This window comes from Fopius arisanus, unplaced genomic scaffold, assembly GCF_000806365.1.
Source record: "Fopius arisanus strain USDA-PBARC FA_bdor unplaced genomic scaffold, ASM80636v1 scaffold00008, whole genome shotgun sequence".
Classification (NCBI taxonomy): domain Eukaryota; kingdom Metazoa; phylum Arthropoda; class Insecta; order Hymenoptera; family Braconidae; genus Fopius; species Fopius arisanus.
In genome coordinates this window covers 419,337-439,375 of record NW_011887747.1, presented here as the reverse complement: position 1 = coordinate 439,375, position 20,039 = coordinate 419,337, and the positions used below count along the sequence as shown (strand labels likewise).

General features: G+C 38.0%; 2 protein-coding genes across 9 annotated transcripts in view; one reads left to right on the top strand and one right to left on the bottom strand.

Moving 5' to 3' along the window:
* nrm (neuromusculin) overlaps positions 1-11,437 on the top strand; it is a 67,319-nt gene extending 55,882 nt beyond the window's left edge. The window contains exons 16-18 of one of the 4 annotated variants that reach the window (XR_892959.1): positions 2,505-2,626; positions 6,983-7,088; positions 8,237-8,317. Coding sequence is in view for 3 of the 4 variants with exons in the window: in XM_011316610.1 (XP_011314912.1) it covers positions 2,505-2,626; positions 5,544-6,245 (824 nt within the window). In the remaining variant the exon portion in view is untranslated. Of the gene's footprint in view, positions 1-2,504; positions 2,627-5,543; positions 6,248-6,982; positions 7,089-8,236 lie in introns of those variants that run through there. The other 3 variants (XM_011316610.1, XM_011316611.1, XM_011316612.1) reach the window with 3 other exon arrangements.
* A 99-nt stretch (positions 11,438-11,536) lies between these two features.
* On the bottom strand, positions 11,537-18,313 carry LOC105273900 (feline leukemia virus subgroup C receptor-related protein 2). Of its 5 annotated transcripts, none has more exons than XR_892957.1 (8): positions 17,883-18,313; positions 17,574-17,805; positions 16,344-16,547; positions 16,168-16,271; positions 15,956-16,066; positions 15,439-15,713; positions 14,238-14,485; positions 11,537-12,322 (listed from the first exon to the last, which is right to left on the bottom strand). XR_892957.1 is itself a non-coding variant. In XM_011316609.1 (8 exons), the coding sequence occupies exons 1-8, from the start codon at positions 18,095-18,097 to the stop codon at positions 12,294-12,296; spliced, it is 1,092 nt and encodes a 363-aa protein (XP_011314911.1). In that variant the 5' UTR covers positions 18,098-18,313; the 3' UTR covers positions 11,537-12,293. The 5 variants fall into 5 exon arrangements, 3 of the variants coding, with proteins under 3 accessions (XP_011314911.1, XP_011314910.1, XP_011314909.1); XR_892958.1 differs by having other exon boundaries at positions 14,238-14,466; XM_011316609.1 differs by lacking the exon at positions 14,238-14,485 and having other exon boundaries at positions 15,439-15,522; positions 15,601-15,713.
* Positions 18,314-20,039: the final 1,726 nt, after the last annotated feature.

Genomic DNA, 20,039 nt, shown 5'->3' with positions numbered 1-20,039 from the left:
TCATCGAAATCTCATCGTTGCTTTGATATACGGGAGTTCTACCTTAAGCGAAAAAAAAAATTAAAATTAAAATTAAAATCGGCAAGCAATAACGTGAAGAAATATCCACTAACACAATTTTTATTTGTTTCTGTTCCGCTTTGTAATTTGGACAATACTAAACGAAAACACAGACAGTAATCGCGTGGTCTCAATGGAGGAACGTGAACAGTAAGTATCAACCAATACGAAAAGTTTAATTACTAAAACCAATTTGGTTTAGCTGATAGCACGAAATCGACGCTCGCTTATCTTTAACACAGCCTATTTCTATCTCCGCTAATTTCGACTGTGGGCACGTTAATTTTTCCTGAGAAATAAACTTTTCCCTCTATTAAGAATTGGCGGAAAGGAGAAATCTCCGAGGTAAGAGTAAAAAATAAAAGCCTTATTATCATGAAGTCAATAAAAGAGTTGTAGAACTTTGCTCGGAGAAAATAACTCGAACTGAATTGCAACGTGTCATATCAATGCTGTGCTTCTCGGTGATGGTGTAGTTGGTGAGCATAGAAGGGAGAATGAAGTGTGTTAGGATGGTCATAGCGGAGTCGTAAAGCTGCAGGAGGTGGTCACAACGAGATCTGAATTGCATATAGTTGACTCGCGGTAAAACTATTGGGTTAAGCGATCGAAACGATGTACGGAGCAATGGCAGTTGAATCGGCCCACTGCCACAGTGCTATTGTAAGCCTCTGCTTTAGACCAAGTATATATATGTATATACGTATTTACCCTGGTGGCACTTTACTCGCATGTAAATTTTCACTCGGCTCTCCAGTTCGGCATCTCCTTTTCTATCCCATATCTACATACGGATTGTCCTTCACATGCGAATGTATCATTAAAACTGTTGAAATGAAAAATCCATTCTTTTAGTTTTGCGTTAACTGGTGGTGGGTTTCGCACGTAAAAAAAGTACAATCATTACATCAGCTATTCAAATTAAATTCAACTGGAAACAGTACAAGTAGGGAGAAAAAAAATTAATCGAATATTCCACCAGCCCCGATGGTGGTCCACCGAGTCCCACCGAGTCGACGAGATCGCGAGATCTCTGTTCCTCATCCATCCGTCCAGGTTCAGCGCCACGTTGGCCCCTGAAACCCGGTGTACTCGTGCACATTAATCGTACACATAGTCTAAGCACGGGATTAAATCCAGTACACGCGAGACGGAATCACCAGATGCACTCGACTTTGTCAGGCTGCACCGAGACCGATCAATACCACTCACAGGAAACCAATGGGGTAGTTATAAAACCAGTAAGGCCATTCAGGCGTGGCAAAACCACCACGGTAATCGGCCACCCGGAGCAACACCATCATACAGTCACCGTGCCAATTGTTCATGATGAGGGTATGATTGCACGTGCAAATAGGATAAGAGCAATGTTCAGTTCACAATTGCGAGAGCCAGGTTCTTTTCCGGGGATATCCAGAGATAAAACTGGTAAGTTTTTATTTTTTTACTTATGCTCCACGCATTTTTCTCAGTTTGTGATGGGGAAACCAAGGATACTGTGGAAAATGCGACAAGTCAAAGTGGCGAAGATGCAGCTAGTCTATAAAAATTTTTAAAAATGAAAAAGACGATTAAAATCAGAAAAAGGATAGATAAAATGGGCTTGACTGTATGAGAAGTAAGGGACAAAAGGGGGTTTCAAATATATAAGTATGGACTATCTAGCCTCTGGCAAACTTGAACTATCCTCGGTATTTTCACATCTCTTGCATATTTGAGAAATACCTGCGAGCTGTACACGTGACTTCCCTATCCTATCCCCTGCTATGCCACCTTAGCAATCGCTTTGGTGTATCGTGAGATTGCTCGACACTGTATATTTCCTTCAGCCGTGACTTACAAAAGAATAGTACCACGCCAGCGGATGTCGTCGCACGGAGTCCCATCGTTTTCCGTGCCGAGTCGTGACAACCCCCGTGTCGACGGCTGTGGCAACATTAACGCCAACATCAACACCAACGCATCCCGTAAGCGCAAAAAGCCTGGAGCAGGTAAGTTGCAATATAAGCTTCAGCTACACATACTCTCGGTATGCGCTATGTATACATGTTTTATGTGTCCATATGTGTAATATGTATAGAGGCGCATGCCGGCATGCTTCCAATTCTCACGGCCCAGTCGGCTAGCGATATTTACCTGGGCGAGAGGAGAAAAAACAATCCCCCGGTGCAGCGCATGTTTCCTATTCTTCTCATCTCTTCATGGTCCATTTTTGTTAATCTAATTAATTCTTCCTTTTCATAGTTCATGCATACAAAACTCTATCGATATATTCTGCACAAAAACTCAATTACTCAACGATATACACAAAATAATTATATGAATTTAGTCAATTTATTTGTATAGGAATTCAAAAAATTATCAACTGTTTTTATTCTAGAAATTGTCCCACTCAGAGATTTCATAGAACTCCACTGATAATTGAACTTGAATTTTTATTGCAGATCCTGGTCAGGGGGTGAACAATAATCGCGTTGACAGTGTTTCGGAGGGCCTGCCGGATTCTGAGACGAAAACCTTTTATGAGAATCTGCCCTTCCATGGTATTCAGACACCACAGAATAAGGTAAATACATGCACTTCAAGCACCACAAGAAATGCATACTTTCGTCATTGAAAAATATAATTTCTCTATAAATAATTACTCCCTCATTTAATGCATTTGCATTGGGAAAAGCACTAATTTTCATAAAGTTTTAAGGCAATTCAATGCGAGCACAAGTCTCGCTGTATAGCATATAGACGCGTAGTTGTTATGAATTATTATTAACGCGGGTCTCGCGTGCTAATACAATTTTTTTCATTCTCCCCTATTTTCAACTGCAGTGAGTGCTTGCTGGAGGGTTGAGTACTTGAAAAATCAACAAACTGTGTGAATAAAACCATTTTTTAATTTTTTTTTTCGAAAAAAAAAACGTATCAGTGGAGATCGAGGAGAGAAGGGTAACGTGTATAAGTGAACCTTCCCCATTTCCATGGGGAAATATAACGAGACACTTGACCAGTCGGGTTGCAAGTGGATTTACCAAAGCGTGATAAATGAGTTTCGGAATATACATCTTTGTGTTAGCGTAGTACCGCGTTAAATTACTCGAGAAGGATTTTGGGTAGAGTGAGGAGCTTGAGCAACAGCCCCCAATCAACTGATCACATTATAATGTCGAGCAAGACGAGTAATTGAATAGACGAAGGACCTTTAGACTTATGAATTTCCTATGTTGAAAATACCGATAACAAATACTCTCCTTGATATGAATGCTTTCGTGAATTTAACCACGTATTTTGCTCAAAAACTAACCATGGGTTTCCCTTCAGACTTTATTGCACATACGTACAAGTGATCTGGATGATACGTGGGGAAACCTCAGGTCGCGAATTTTCCATATTGGATATTCATTGAATATCATCATGACGGATGAAACATCAGAGGTAAAGGGGCTTGCGCGATATTTTCTTGCTAGTAATTCTCCCTCGTGCAATTCGATCGCTATCAGGATCACACATACACAACCATTTTGCCTCAGCTGCATGCATCCATATTACACAAGCGTAGCTCTATATATACAAGCGTAGCCCGACATCTCCAATCCAACGGATATTGAATTCATCTGGGATTCAATGCGCATCTAGCACAGACTGCCGAGTGAGAAAATCTCGTTTCACTTCTTCAGTTGAATTAACGGTTCAGCTCTCCGGGATTTTATCCCCAGTAAAATTATCTCCGAATTATCAAGCCTTTAACTATCGAGCGGACTCACTCATTCAATTTTTAATTAGCCAGCTTAGCGTTAAAGCGTAAAAATATAATTGTTAATGTATTTAACTTCCTTGCTTGCAATTGCATTAATCATTCATAAATTTGAGGAAATTGATGTTATCGAGCGGGAAAATATCAGTAAGTACAAGGTAATGCGAGAGAAGCGCAGGGAAATCATAGGGAAAGCCTATTTATTGTCATGACAGGATTTATTAAAGAGTAATGGTAGAGGTCGATGCGTGGAGTATGGAACCATAACACTGGAATGTATAACCTAGGTAAAATGCCTGCACGGCCATTTGTTGTTTTAGTTGGCTTGCCCTAAGTTTACTCGAGTTTGGGCTTTGCATGGCACGTTGCATTCAGCCACAACCTCGCCATCCTCTTCGCGTGCTGTTAGCCGTACCACTAGCCTCTACGACGCCAGTTCCGGATACGAATCAACCAAAAGCCACCTTGGTCCCCACTATAGTTCTCATAATATGCCAAGAAACAACTCGCCAGAGCCAAAGTACAATACCTTAAAACCAAGACGTAGGAAACAGCAGCATCACAAACAAACACAATTTTACTCATTACGCGTGTGTCGTAAACACGACAAGACCCGTAGAAGTTATCAACTGTATGCTATACCAATTATCAAACAGTGTCCACACAATAGCGACCTTCCCAATACATTCCAGCCTGAGACTTGTGAGAATACGTCAACATCTGGAGGGACACAGTGCGCTATGAGTGTTGATAATGCGCTGACAATTCTACCACCAATTCCTGCACCCAGAACCATCAAAACAGATCCTTCCAAGCATACTTATCAGAATGTCTCGCCACCTGTTTATCCGGAAAAGAGGAAAAAAAATCAAGAATTTAGACCGAATAAATAGCATGAGATTGTTTGCTGATAGGTCACGGAAAATCGAGACAAATTCATAATTAGAGCTTCCCTATTTCCGCAATTAATTAACTCGAAGTGATTAACCCAGCCGATCCCCATACTCCTTGACAACTTTACCATACCACCAGGACAACACAGCTCAGAGGCAGCTTTACCAAGCAATGTGGTGTGGCATACAGTTCACGTACATCTACAAACTACGGTACAGTATGGTATATATGATAATAAAGGAGAAACCGCACCTTGGCGCTCGGTGTCGACGTCTGTCACAATGTTTGGACAGTAAGGACTGAGGTATAATTCCCATTCCGTTGGATAACACCAACAGTTTTTCCACCAGGGCTTCTGCATTGAATATAATTTACATTTCGCCATGCTATTTGTAAAGTAGTACTTGCCTAGAAACACTCACGGAGTACTCAACGAAATGATAGAACCAAATGTAACATATGTATGTGAGAAAACTACAACGAGAGGAGAGCAATTTATATGCATGCTTTTATGTTGAGAATGCTGAACAGCGGATGTGTACACTGAGTTTTAATCGGATTGGCATATCTTCTATTCCCCCTATGTTCCGCTGGATCCCGGAAATCTACATTACCACCATTGTTGTGCATGCTTCATGACTGATCAGGTAAGTTTTTCGCAAAATAACTTCGGCTGCTTGTTAATTATAATAATTTACATGGTAAAAAATGTCTTTAATGAACAGCAACTCGACCTGTCAGCCCTGTCAGCATTGTATAATTATTGAGTTAACATTTTCATCAAGATAATTAAAATCATGATGTTTATTAACAAAAATTCGATGTATCCTGCCTGTTCCAGCCGAAGAATTTATATGACTACAAAGATCATTATCAACAGCGTCATGAAAAACATAATCAGAATATCCAACAATATGGGTATTCATTGCCGAGCAGCAGTACCAGCCAACTAACATTACCACTAACCCGCAGCCTCTATCATTCCTCTTTGGTGAGCCACCTGCAGACTTCACTAGTCCATACTAACAGTCTATGCCAAAGTTACTCACACCGTCAAGAGGGTAGTGGTATAATCGATGGTAATGGCAATGGTAGTGTCAGCGATACATTATCGTTATCAATGCTGCGTGGTGATAATCATTTTGATATTGATCTAACTTATGAGCATCAGTCTCACACACGACAGCGCCGTAATGAGCGTAAAAAATATCGTAAGCATGATAGAAAACCCAAATACCGACGCAGTCCCTCCTCCAGGGAAACTTGTTTCGGTAAGATTCAAGAGTTGGGTATACCCGAGAGCTATAAAATATCATATCCTCACTACTACGAGGACGATGGCATTACTGGTTCTCCAAATAATCAGAGTAGAAGCTATCCAAAGCAAAATTCTAGCCATGACGATACTACCAACGACAAACTGTGCAAAGAAAACAGAACTGTGTACACGGAAAATATCCGCGATTCAACAAGAGTATCACCCGTTCTTGGACAATACGCTGAGCTCGATTTTCGTGATGTTGGCCAGGAGATTGACGTTTAAAGGTAAGATTTGTCTGTCGGTTTTAGGCTAAAACACTTTATTCCATGTATCTGGGAGAAATGCAACCGTCAATTCAAACAATCGTCATGTCCATTCGACGATCAGTCAGCCGTTTGAAATCTGTCAGTTTCTTCTTATTTATCGGTCTATGCTCCTCATAATCTATCTTTATTTTCCTTTCTCTTTCCCAAACTCTGGTATAGGAAAAATATTTTCGTCTGAGCAGGCAGACGAATTTTTCTCGAATGCATTTGCTACCTCTTAAAGCTACTTTTTCGCAGATTCTCGTTTACTTTTTTGTGCATTACCATTGCAACTACTTTACTTTACCCAACTCTCACGCGTTCATTCCATTCTCCCCTTTCACACACACCTTAGCGCAACCTTCTATCTGTGTACCGTGGGAATATGTCTAGTTATAAGAATGTGCAGAGAGACAGAGGCGTTCTCGAGTAAGTAGATAATGTCCTGAAAATCCCTTTTTCCTAATTTACTGCTGTGTGAGATACTAGAGACCCTGACTAATCCAAAATTCAGGGACAGACCCGAATGGTGATTTGGTGTATTTTATGAATGAAACTCTAGAGACAGGAACAAAACCGTTTATCACTGCTTGATAAATGCTTCATGGACATCCTGTTTGAAAGTTCGAGGGCTATTGAGCAAATTATTATTAATCGGTTTTTGGGCTCTGAAACACTAGTTCGACAGCTCAGCAATTGTATATTTGTTCGTAGGGTGGACTGCGAGTGAAGAGCGACACGTATATTTACTAGTGGACAGTTCCGGTACCCTCTATCGCTATAACTTATTCTATGCTGTGTCGCCAGTCCGGACGCGCAGGTACTAAAATTTTCAAAACACGTAATGGAACGATCGGTCTAAATCAACCAGGGAGTGTAGTAAAAAAATCTATTCCTGCATATGCTCAAAGTTTAACTGAAAGCGCTTAAAAATTTTACAGTTTTCATTTGTGTTCTCTCTTTCGCTAACAATAGTAACAATAGTTGCGTGAGGTGCATCAACTAGTTGAAATATCTATAGACACTCAAACTATTTCACCTCGTCACCTGCAGTTTTTCGAATACTCCATTTTTCTTCTACCTTTAGAAAATTAATCACTCAATAGTCAGCGTCCAATTCCATCTGTATTAATGAACATTCAATTCCGTTTCCTATCATTGAATATTTAATGTAGACTGCTATAATTTTTCTGCAGAGCAGATTTTCTGCTCGAATGTTTACATTCTTTACACGCGTCGCTAGCCAAACATTTGCTTAATAATTTGCTTAATAGCCTGTCCATTCACCTTATTACCAACTAAACCGCTCAATGATCATACATACAACGCTTGTCAAGGCGCTCATCGATCATTGTTTGCTGATGTAGTCTGATCTATAACCTATATGGCAAGCACGATGTGTCGACCATTCTCACCATTAGCACATATGGCGCACGTTATCATCTCTGAGTGGTGAGGGAAAGCTCCTTAACCCAAATCAGGTACTACCATGTAACAACAAATAGATCCGACCTCACTTGCCGCTCATCATATCAATTTTATTTGCCTGTTCATAAATATTTGTGTCATAGTTTATTTCTCGGATTTATCGATTCGGTTAGGTACCTGCGAAAGAATGAGTTCTTAAAATTCGGATGGGGAAAAATATTAAGATAAACGAGTCTCCCGGGAATTTTAATTCACACCGGCAAACAATAAAAGTAGATAAACAAAATCCAATAAAATGGTGTATTTCGGCAGTAGGTTGTTAGGAACTTTGCGGCCGGGTGGCAAACAATAGTTTTTGTCATTCAGTCCGTGTGCGGGATTTTACCAGCGGTCAGCGGTCGTGAATCGTTGCCTCACAGACTGAATGACAAAAAAACTAAAACAATATATCATCCCTTATCTTCTCACACATCAAATCAACGACCATTTTCACATTATCCCTTGTTTCTTTTTTTTTATGTTTACCGATTTTTCACTCAGCCCTTCAAACCAGAGTTCTCCGATCTGGATTATGCCGACGTCGACTACAGATCGTATGGACCTATAAACTATAAAGCTGCCAGTATTGCTCTACTGCAGACGCGAAAACAACCGCAACAGCAGCCACTCGAAAGACGACCGCAGATGTACGGGACACAAGACGACAATGAGGAATTACTCTGAATATGCACACAGTCATAATTTTGAACAGTGAAGTGAACGGATTATTCGAATTGAATTATTAGAATTTCATGAAAAAAACAGCATAATCGATACCTTTGAAAGAATGAGTACAATTGCCCGTCAACTACAATGCGCTCATGCCCACTGCTGCGGATTATCCAGATGAAAAAAGTGTCTCTTTAAATTTATACTTGCCATTACGAATAACCAAATTAAAAAAGACAAATGTTTTTAGAGAAAAATGTATAAATATATATATATATATATTTATATATATATATACTTTTTTATACGTTGAGTGTGTGCAGGGAACAAATTTGATAACTGCGTATATTCGCGAGGCAGTATATAGGTCTATGGAGGGATAGATATCCCTTGACACCTATGGAATTATCTTGAGTACAGAGTACGTCCCTAATATTAGAGAGCTAATGCAGGCCGAGACGTGAACAATTCTAATAGTTCACTACCAAACATTCATCATATATATACAGAAAATATTTCACATCATACGCGGAATTTTCAACTTTCACTTAATGGACAATATATGTTGTAATATCAATCTATGTTGCCACGTTCCTGTTCCGCTGTGAATTCTATCATTCAAACTGTATAATTAGATGCCCCACTGTTGTAAATGATAGTCTACTTAATTAATACCAAACGAACACAAAAAAAAATATTTTTTAGACATCTATATTGGTGGATGAAGCATTAGGAAGAATTAAATTACGATATTAATTTGCGGGTTAGTCTAATCAGAACTACTAGCTGATATCTCATTTTTTCCTTGAATTTTTCACTGAATAATTCATATACAATCGGCCATGGCCTTTTAGTCCACTTAAAATGCACTTGGTGTACCAGAGCTACACGTTCAATAGTGTAAACAGTGTAATTGATCAACCGATGTAAAATGTTTTGTACAGTTAAATTATAAGCACTATTCGAAAAACGGAAGTAATATTGAATAATATGCCAATTAGTCATCTCTACCGTCCAGCAAAAGCATGAATGAAGGAATAAAGAATTTTTTATTTGGCAAAAAATAAGTCTAGCCAAATTGGAACATTTTTAAAATGTATTCAAGTCTTTATTGAATCTCGGGTGCTTTTAATTTTTGATTGCGGTTCACATCGAATACCTGTCCATTCTCATTCAAACAAGGTCATTCAATTGAAGCTGTCTATTATTGAAAATCCTTGAATTCAATTGAAATCAGTCTTTTTCATCAGGTTCATTATGAAACTAACATCTCCCTGTCAAAGTCATTCTGCAAAAGTAATTCTGTTCCTCAAATCCGAATGGTTCTGTATGTCATGTCTTATCATACGATCGACAATGTTAAATTTTCCGATAACACTACACATGCCTCATATATGCGGTACTGCATATTGGAGATTCACTCTATTTAAAACGGTGGAAAGAATGTAGTTTATAGCAGGAGGCCCACAAAAAATACATTTTTTGGTTTTGCATGATAAGTTGTGTAAACTCCATGATATTAAAATAATTTATGACTACTTCGGGCTTCAATTCCAAATATAAAGATGGAGTTTCCTTTTCCCTCTTTAACGCGTCGGAACGAATTTTAAACCGTCCAACTAATTTCGTTATTTGTGGAAGCTGGTCATATACTACCAGTTTTCAGGTAATTAATAGCGGAAGATCCAGGTGTCATTAATGGATTGCAATTCACTTTTGAGATTATATGAATCCATGCACTGTAGCCTGATATAACATCATCTTATGTGGAAGTTCGAGATTTGCACAGAAAATATTTTCGGTTTTATTTCACTTTCAAGATCAAATTGATTTACAAATAAGGATTGAGACAACGACAGTCTGTACGAACAAATTAAAAATAGGATCATTAAGAATAGTACACTAAAGCTTTTTGTTTTTGTTTTTTCGTTTATTTCGGAAGCTTTAGCATGAGTTTAAGGCGAGTCCTATAAAATACTTTTCCGCATATACCGGAAGGAACGAAATTACTACCTGAAATTTTCTATGAATATTCAATGGATAAAATACGGATATCACATATTTTCGATTTTTCCATTTGGTATGTTCGTTCAATACTTGCATTTATGAAAACCCATACCACCAACAAAGAGTCGTACACAAAATACTAACGAATTCCCACTTTTGTCGAATTCCCTCCAAACGGTCACATAGTCATTAAGGCGAAAACCCTCAAGAACAAATTGTAAACATGCTGAAGAATCGCTACTATCGGAAAAAAATCAAATGAGGGTTTAGGAAATTTAATAAAATCCCTCTAATCAGATTTTCATTCACTACATAAATTGGAAACTATACACTACCTCTATTGATTTTATTCATCCCTTCATCTACATTGTCGTATATTCTGGTATTTAATATTAGTTATACCACAAACTAACTGGTAAACGAGGTATTCGATGTATTGTAAATAAAAAACATTTGATGCTTCCCTCCACGTCGCTGTGCTTCAACTTTGTGCCAATATTATATTAATACTCATTCAATATTTAATTTATACATCATCGATACAATGAAACAAAAATCAATATTAGTCAATAGAATAATCTCCAATTGCTGATAATCGCACGTACACCACAGAGTTAATTAAGGAATCATATTCAATGATAATTTATTGTTTCATTGTGATACAAATATTTGTATAAATATTTATATAATGTTACTACCCAGTGGGAGGCATATCATAAAGAATAGAAGGAAAGATATTCGCAGTTCCTCGACGATCGTACCAAAGATTCATAACTCCGACGTCATTATGTAATTATCTAGCATTCTATGAAAGCTGACTCACAATTTGTTCTTCCTTAATTTTCATCAGATATATGCATTATTGGTAATAAGTTGCACAGAATTTGGAAGTCAGGTTGTAGATACATGTAAAATTGTATTTAAAACGATGGAAAGTATCTCCAATGTATTATATGTCCTATTGAAGCCATATATATTCTATTATCGCGAATATCGCACTGTGTTATGAGATTAATAATATTAAAATATTTATTTTAAATTTCATTCCTTTGTTTGTTACTCATATATAATTAATGATGGTGATTGACCAATCAGTTGTGTTTCCAAATCACTTGTTTCTCTGTATTTATTTGACTCTCACAGTTGTTATTGTCCACGAAACATCTACAGTAGACTCCCGTTGTAGTCGCGGGCATGGGGTTGTAGGGGATGTGAATTCAGAGTATTCAATTATGTGCAACTACCACCACGCGCTCGCTGCAACAGTAAACTCCATTTTTTCACAGTAAATTTGGATACGAGAGAACATTATTTTTCGGCTTCATTCCTCCCGGAATCCAATTCCTAATCAGACTAAACAACGGATTGTTTACAAGTTGGAGCCTGGAGGTAGTAGAGAGGTGCGACTATAATAGGATTCTACTATACTGTTATTTGCCTGACCGATGGTATAATAATAAATTTATTAAATGTATACAAAGTGAATCATAATTATTTCAGAGCTGTTCGTTGATAATGCAGGAAATAACGGTGGGTTTATTAAAAATCATTCGGAAAAGAAAATCACTGTAATTCTTCCTGCGCAGATAATTATGGTCACACCAGTACTGTATCACTTGTTACAACTATTAAAACTATTGTTATGCAACAAATAATTCTCTATGGAATGAAAACGAGAGTTTATAATCGTACATTGCACACAAAGACAAAACAACGTGGAAATATAAAACAACAATATAAAGATGATATTATAACTAATGTATAATATCACACTATTGGTATTGAAAGTTTATATTAGGAAAACAAACTTTCCTTTTTCAATGATTATGAACAATTTATAAATTGTACAGGAGTTTAGTCCATGTGTATTTACATATTATTCTCAAATACCCAAACCAGGAACTCTGTTATCTGTAATGATAAAATCATTGATTATAAACATTGTAAATATTATTGATCCGTATAGTGATATTAAGACGAAAGAAGAATGAGAGTGAACGTTAATAAAGAGACAAATTAACAATTAACGTGGGTGTATTCTCATTGATGAATTTCGTTGCATCAATTACTCCTCGATAGCTATCAGAAATTGAATCACGGACTCGATTGCGTCGAGGGCTTGATTGTGTTAAAGGCGAGCGTTAGAAAATTACCGTTCAACTACAGGGCAAGCTGAATTAATCATGAACCATTAATCATTAGTTTGAATTATACTAGTGACGTCTTCAGCAAACCTATCATGTGATTAACTCCACTGTGGTAGACCCTTTGATTTATCATAATTCAGAATAATCTGACAGTTCTGGTTTATCGAGAATCACTAGTGGACGATCAATTGCAGCTGCATAAAATGAGAGTAAAACACTCGTTGGGATAAAAAAAATGCCAGTTCTAAATAAACGGTGAATAATTAACATGAGAAATTCTAATTTCATTAAAATGGCTGTATCAAGCATTCTCCAATATATCATATCGACCATTTACTTTTTCCTCTAGTTTGCCCATTTTCCTTGTATTTATTTATGAATTGACTGTCATTTTTTTCTCATTTTATTTTCAACACCAGAAACGATGGGAACGAGAAATATTAATGAAGTTTCCAAGCCAGGCAAGTTTCATTGAAAGAGGGGTGGCATTCTACGACATGCAACCACGGAAACACATACACAGGTAATACATTGCAGTTGAACATAGGTGTATGTACTGGAGGGATTTCGCGACAAGAGGAAGCACTTAACGCACGAGACCAACTGCCCCAACCAGCGGCTGCATTTACGTAATTGCATTGGCAGTCTAGGAGGGGTGGTGACACTTTTTTTTCATTCTACCTTTTGGCACTCCACTAGTCGTCTCTCTTCATAATCCCTTTTTTTTTTAATTCTCTCATATTCTAGGGGGTCAATAATTGAGACGAGAATCAGAGGAGGAAGGTTAAATTAAAGTTGGAAAAATTATTGGCGTCATCAAAGGGCTTGAACTCTGGTTCATTAGGTACACGTAATTAATACTATTATATGCATCCAAAAACAAAAGTGTCCGTGCACTGGCCCATCAATATTTATAAGAGAGACGTGTGTCAATGAATATGCATAGCTCTTCTAAGATATCAGAAATAGTTTCTTCATATTAATGGTCTACTCGAGTATGAGATAAGACCGAGGTCGGAATCAGACATATCATCACACAACATCCCCTATATTAATTTTCATGACAATACTTTATGCATCAGCAGAATATATGTGACTCTCAATGCTAATTACATGCTAATTAAAAATTTTTATGAGAAATGACACCATGTCATTGATACGAGCAATATCCGCGAAGCGGACATTTGACGGAATATTGAAGTCAACTGAAGATGGATAGATTTACCTAGTGAATTCAGTGCAATGCATACAATTTCCGGGTGGCGTGAACAATGCAGATGAAGGAGGTACATGCGTTTCGGTGATGTGCCCCATATCAACCGACCCCTGAGAGCGACAGAGAGAGTGCCACTAAACTACTATACACACGATAAATTATGTGCTACAGCTCCGTTGACGATAATAGTGATAATAATGATACGCTGCAACTCGAAATGGTTTATTGTGCAAGCTTCAAGCGATACCGCACCCGGAGATTAGTTATCTCAACGTCGATCACATCGTACCCAACCAATTCACCGATTCATTAATTCTTTAATTAACTTTGAATCAACAGTAGAGATTGAAAAATGAATTTTCTTTCAAGTAAAAATACCGTTGAAAATGCAGTACGGATACATTGATGAGTCTACAATCTGATGACATAAAAAAATCTGTATTTATAAATTTTGTTTATTTACCCTTGAGAATAACTCCGTACCCCTGTTCCTCATCAATTTTCTTCTCCGGTAATACCGTTCACCGTTGACATTTCCGGCATGAGATTGCTTGTCGCACGCAAGCGCATAATTCCATTCCATTCTCACTCACAATTTTACCTCCTGTTTAATTTCGACTCCTTCTTCAGGTCAATTCATCCGTCTCATAATAAATCATCCTCATCGTTGAGTCCTCCACTTGACAATTATCCTTTAATAACTCCGAGACACTTCAATTTCGAATAATTTAATCGGAAACAGAGAGATGAAATTGATGTGGAATTGAATCTCCTCGAGGAATATATGGAAAATATACAGGGAGAAGGGAAGAGACTCGTAGTTATATGAGAGGAAGAAAAGAAAAAGTAAGAGGATGGGGAAATGACGGATATGAAAATTGATTTTGGTAGGTTACGGAATAGCTTCAACCGAGAATTTATGGATTTATGGACAGTCACGGGTGGCAAGCAGTGGTAAAGACGATTGGACAGGTGAAGCGAAAGAGCGCACTTTTCATCGGCATTTCTACCTCTCAAGTGCAATCCTTTCGTAGATACGTGGTAGCGAATTGGTTCAATCTTCTTATTTTATTTTTTTTTATTTTCCACCCCCCACTCGCGTTCTATTATGAATCCCAGTGAAAATCCATCGAGAGGTGTCACGCGGTTCGACACGAAGAGCGACTTTTTTCCATGGAATACATGAAACCGCTGTACTAATGCAAACTTCGTCCATGAAAAGTGAACCATACGTATAAAAGGAAGAAATATTGGTTTGCCAACCAACAAAAGGGGGTACAGATTTCAGTCCAAATCCATTCGGACATACTAGCGCATACAGGGCTGTGTATGTGTACCCATATTTAAATATATATATGTGCAACGGGTGCAGTGTGGAAAATGAATGAGACTGTCATCCGCATCGCCGCATAAATATGACTTATGGTTACCAAGAGGAGAGGCTTCCTCTATATTCCAACGTCCCTTTCTTCAGGGCATCCGTTCTCTGTTATCAGGAATATACCCCCTAACACGCCGCAATAAATTACTTTGACTAACGAGAGCTATGGCATTTTCCTCCATCTTATATAATTGCATTAAATTGAATTGAATGCGCGGGACAAATTTTCAAATCAATTCGATAGATTATCATTATTGTTACCGTTATCGTTAGAGGATCGCACCTGTGAACTTATTATTTCTCTTGGCGTTCTGACGTCTCTGTTCATCCTTAGTCATCACTGTCAGGATCAATCCGACCAAGAGGGCTGAACAAAGACAAATGTGTACTGCAACATCGCCGTAGTACTTTTTCAGTTGGCTGCAAACTAGGATCAGGATTATACCGTATAAGTTATTTCCTATGTTTAAAATTCCAGTGGCCAGGGACTCCGACTCCGGATAGGTATACTCGGCACACATTTCATAGCCCAAGGCTAAGTAACCCGATATAAAGAATCTAAAAAATTAAACATTTCATTAAGAGAGATTCGCCATGAGGTATATGGAAAGAGTTTATTAAGTACAGGCTTTGGGAAAAATCAAAAATGAAGATGCTTTGGTTAGAATAGTAAGCTAAATGGAAAACCCATTTAAGAAAGAAATTTCAGACACCCCGTCATATTTAGCTGATTTAATGGCTTTCCTTTCCATTTTCAAAATTAATTTTTCAATTAAAGTCATAACAAAAGAAAGATTTACCCGAGGATGGAAGCTGCTATGTAGGTTAATGAATTACTCTCGATCAATATTGAAATGGTGAAAAATATCTGACTGCATAAAGTAGAAAGATAAACCGTTACTGTAGTCTCCCTGCAAAATTATTAATCAGTTATTAAACAAGGTCAATTAAGAAAATATCATATACCTGTATACATTAATACTAATCATACGTCAAGAGACAGCGGACATACTTAAATTTCTGAGTCTTATCAAGAATAAGGCCGAATGTGATGGAACCGAACATTCCCATCACAAGGATGATGAGCCCTAATCTACCAGCAAATTCCTCACCATCCTGAAATCAGGATAATTATGAGAACAAATAAAAAATCAAAGTATTCAATGGAATCGGCATTTGATCAATTACCTCAAAGCGAGCCAAGACAATTTGATTCAACATAGTGCTGAGGGCATTCAACACTCCTATTCCCAATCCGTATGAATTACAAAGTATCAAGTAGCTTGCGTTGGTCATCAGTCTTTTAATTGATTCTACGAGTGTCCTTTCTGTTCCATCATGTTCCTTTTTCTGGAGTGCACGTGTTTCACTGGGTGGATATTTCGGTTCATCCTTGAATACTGTTTTCCCATTGCCCAATATAAAACATGTCAATTAAAAAGACATTGCATGCCAAAAGGAGTCGACCTAATTTTCAATGTTGAATCGATATCACATCAAATCCAGTAGGATACATTATGGAAGCTTACATATAATAACTAGTAGAAAGCTGATAGAAGAGAGAATAGCCATAGTGATAAATCTTCTCCGACAGCTTCAATATTTTCACGATTTTTGACGAATAGTGGTGTCAAACAAAACCCCAAAGCAACACCAAGTTGATATCCCAATATAGCCAGTGAAGTAGCAGTAGATATCTGCCGTAGTGGAAACCACTGGGCACCAAGTCGTCCGGGAATAGTTAAAATAACTACCTGCATAATATGTTTCTGAGAGCATCTTATTTTAAGTGGTACAAGCCGTCAAATGTTTGGAAATTATTCCTTAAGTAAATTGATTGTTAATATTTGCCGAGATACAAAACTAAAAGCCTGACACGTGTCAGCTTGAGTGGCTCGTGCGTGTGCTCTCTACCTTTTCATATTTTTTTCTAAAATCCTCATATAATTATCATCGTATAATGATAATTATAATTAAAAATCGATATGTTGCCGCCCTCCAAATGCTGAATCGCCTTATCTCCGCTTATGTTTTTATCATTTTTCTCAACTGAAGATTGTGATTGCAAAGAAACTAAATAATACATTAAAATAATTAAGAGCTTGTTCTCTTATACAGTATTGAATTTCCTCGTATCTCAACCAAACAGATTGCTGGACAAATAATTTTAAATGACTTTTATTGCATAACTTAGAGAGATATTTTTTTCTGGAAAGCCTTTGGCCTTTGGCTCACTTCGAATAAATTCAAAGACATAAAAAGCAAGACGGACAGAGTTGTCCGTCTGCAACGAGAGAGTAACAAGTGCTCTTTGGCTTGACGAAAAAAAAATCGCGATAGGACGCTTAACGTAGATCCTTTAAGGGAAAATCGCTTTTTAAATTGGCCCCCACTGGTCTGATGTAGAAGTGACGGTACCTGACTAACTGCGAGAAATGATTGACCACCAAGTGTCAAGAGGAATCGATCGGGATGGACTGAGAAGATTTTAACCCACGAGCCAAGGCAGATTAGACCACTACCAACGATGTTGGTCCACCTCAGACCAATGCGTTCAGCAATGTGAGAGCCCGGAATTACTAGCGGTATGGGGAAGAGCATGTACGCCATTGCCGTATAATCTACCTTCTCCACTGTCACGTGATAATATCTGGAAACAGTATTCGATTACTGAAATCTAGTATCTCTTCGTTTAACACTCATCTTTAATGCAAATGTTACAATCACCTTGCTATGATATTTCCGACAATGGAATATTCCACCCATTGAAAAGCACTTATTCCACAATAGAAAATGTAAACTGCTATTATTAGCCACCGCGTTTTCGACGTTTTAATCGTCACTTTTGATCCATCGACACTTATCATTTCGTAATTCAACGAAAATACTTTATCAGTGCATTCTATCAATGCATATTCTGCACTTCCTGCTTGTACTGCCATTTTACCAATTCAACTATGAGAAATCACAAATTGTTGCAGTACAGCTTGATATTTGATTGACTTATTCACTTGCAGCGTTTCAATTCCTTTCGGACTCATAGCCATTTTGTACCACTGAACGGTTCTTCCAAGTATGCGTTCTCGGCTAATTGCTCTTGATTGCACAACATCAACGTTAAAAAAATGGAATAGAAAGTTTCCTGGAGTACTTTGAAATACAAAATGAAAAGCGCTTCTACGCATAAACCTTGATTTAATTCAATTCTGCGTTATCTCGGGTGCAACACAAGGAGATATCGTAATATACGCTTTATATGTTTGCGGAGAATCTGTAATTGTGGACACACTATCTAGTACATATCAATATGGATGCTGTGAAATATTTGTTTTGCTGTGGAAAATTGTGAAATGCTCTGCGGTGAATGTATTCTAAATATCATCGGATTGTATGAACGTGCTGTACGATTATTCAGAATCCTCATCAGCGATGAAAACTATATACATATGCAAGTGAAATGCTCTCCTGTTCTTTCGTTTTTATTTCCTGAAATAGCTCCGAAAACTAGTTTCTGCTGGAATTCGACTCGAAACAAAATGACAGTGTACCAAGCACGATAAGTAATACTTCTGTTACAGTAATTATGCTTCCGTCTCAACCAGAACGATCATGGTGCCCCTGGTGAACGAGAATAGGATACGTCTGTATTCTCCATCGGGAGATGAAAACTGATAAAGAGCAGAAAAATACTGTACAGGTTTTTTACACATCTCCTTTTGATGTCTTAGCGCACTCAGGTTTATTAAATTCTATTGGACTCTGTCCAATGGCTGGAGACACTACGGGTCGTAGTTGAGGTTGGTCAAAAGAAGTACCTGTATACAAGACAAAAGAAAAAAACTTGTACTGTAATGGGAAGGACAAAGGAACAAAAAAGTGATCCGCTGGACATCCATTCAACAACACCCTAAAGAATACAAAGCAATATTAAAAGAAAAAGTATAATAAGGAACAGAGATGCAGATGAAAAATCGATTATTTGGAGGATATTGCACTGATCGATTTGTTCTGCTCTCTTGAACAAGTGTGCACGTCGAATAGTTGGGTGAATAGTAGGGAATGGGGGGAGAAATAGGGGGAGGAGCAGCGGGAGAATAGGGAGACCAGGGAGGAGTTGGCAGCAATGGTAATTGCCATTCGACATGCGCCATTGATGAGAGCACGGCGTGCCCCCGAGAAAAGCACACATCCGATCAGAAGCATGATCGTGCAAGTGCGAACCACATATACGACCAGAAGAGATGAAAACTATTCACATATCTGTGTTACAAAACCATCAACCCTGCTTTTGTTACTTTGCCTTGTACCATCCTTGCACCATCCTCGACCTTCTCTGGCTGTTATATATGCACGGTACATGGTGAAAATTTATTATGGACTAACCCAACAGAAAACAAAGCCAACAGATGGTGGTTGGTTACAATATACAATATAGGCTGATTGGTGACTGTTAGAAAGCTTATATCACTCATTTGCTACTGACTCTGAACTGTTTAGTAGTGTTCACCGTTGAACATTTGGATGTCCCCTATGCTGTCTCTGATGTATCGTACGTTACACTCAATGTGTATGACTATGCATATCCTCTAGCGCGTAGTTTAACGGAATCTCATTGTCAGCCGGACGTAATTAAATTGCACGTCCCAATGAGCGACGCTTGACAACCACCAACATTCCTGCAACTCTGCGTGGCCTATGAGCTTTAATCTGCCGATTCATTTCGTGTTCATTTCTTCTATACGTAGATCTCGAAGTTCGACATGATGGCATTGATGAAATGGTTTCTATTCGACAAGTAGTGGATTCAGGGTTATTGTATGTTTTTCAATTTCAGTGAGTTCTGGGAAGTATGAAAATGACAACTGCGATTGTAGGTGGGCGTGA

Bases quoted from the DNA above. Each gene is read 5' to 3' on its own strand.
- LOC105273900 (XM_011316607.1), bottom strand. From the start codon at position 18,097: ATGGCAGTACAAGCAGGAAGTGCAGAATATGCATTGATAGAATGCACT. The intron at 16,272-16,343 runs GTAATTGATCAA...TCCTGATTTCAG, and splicing joins TTGTCTTGGCTCGCTTTGAG to GATGGTGAGGAATTTGCTGG. The intron at 15,714-15,955 runs GTAAATCTTTCT...TTAATTTTTTAG, and splicing joins ATAGCAGCTTCCATCCTCGG to ATTCTTTATATCGGGTTACT.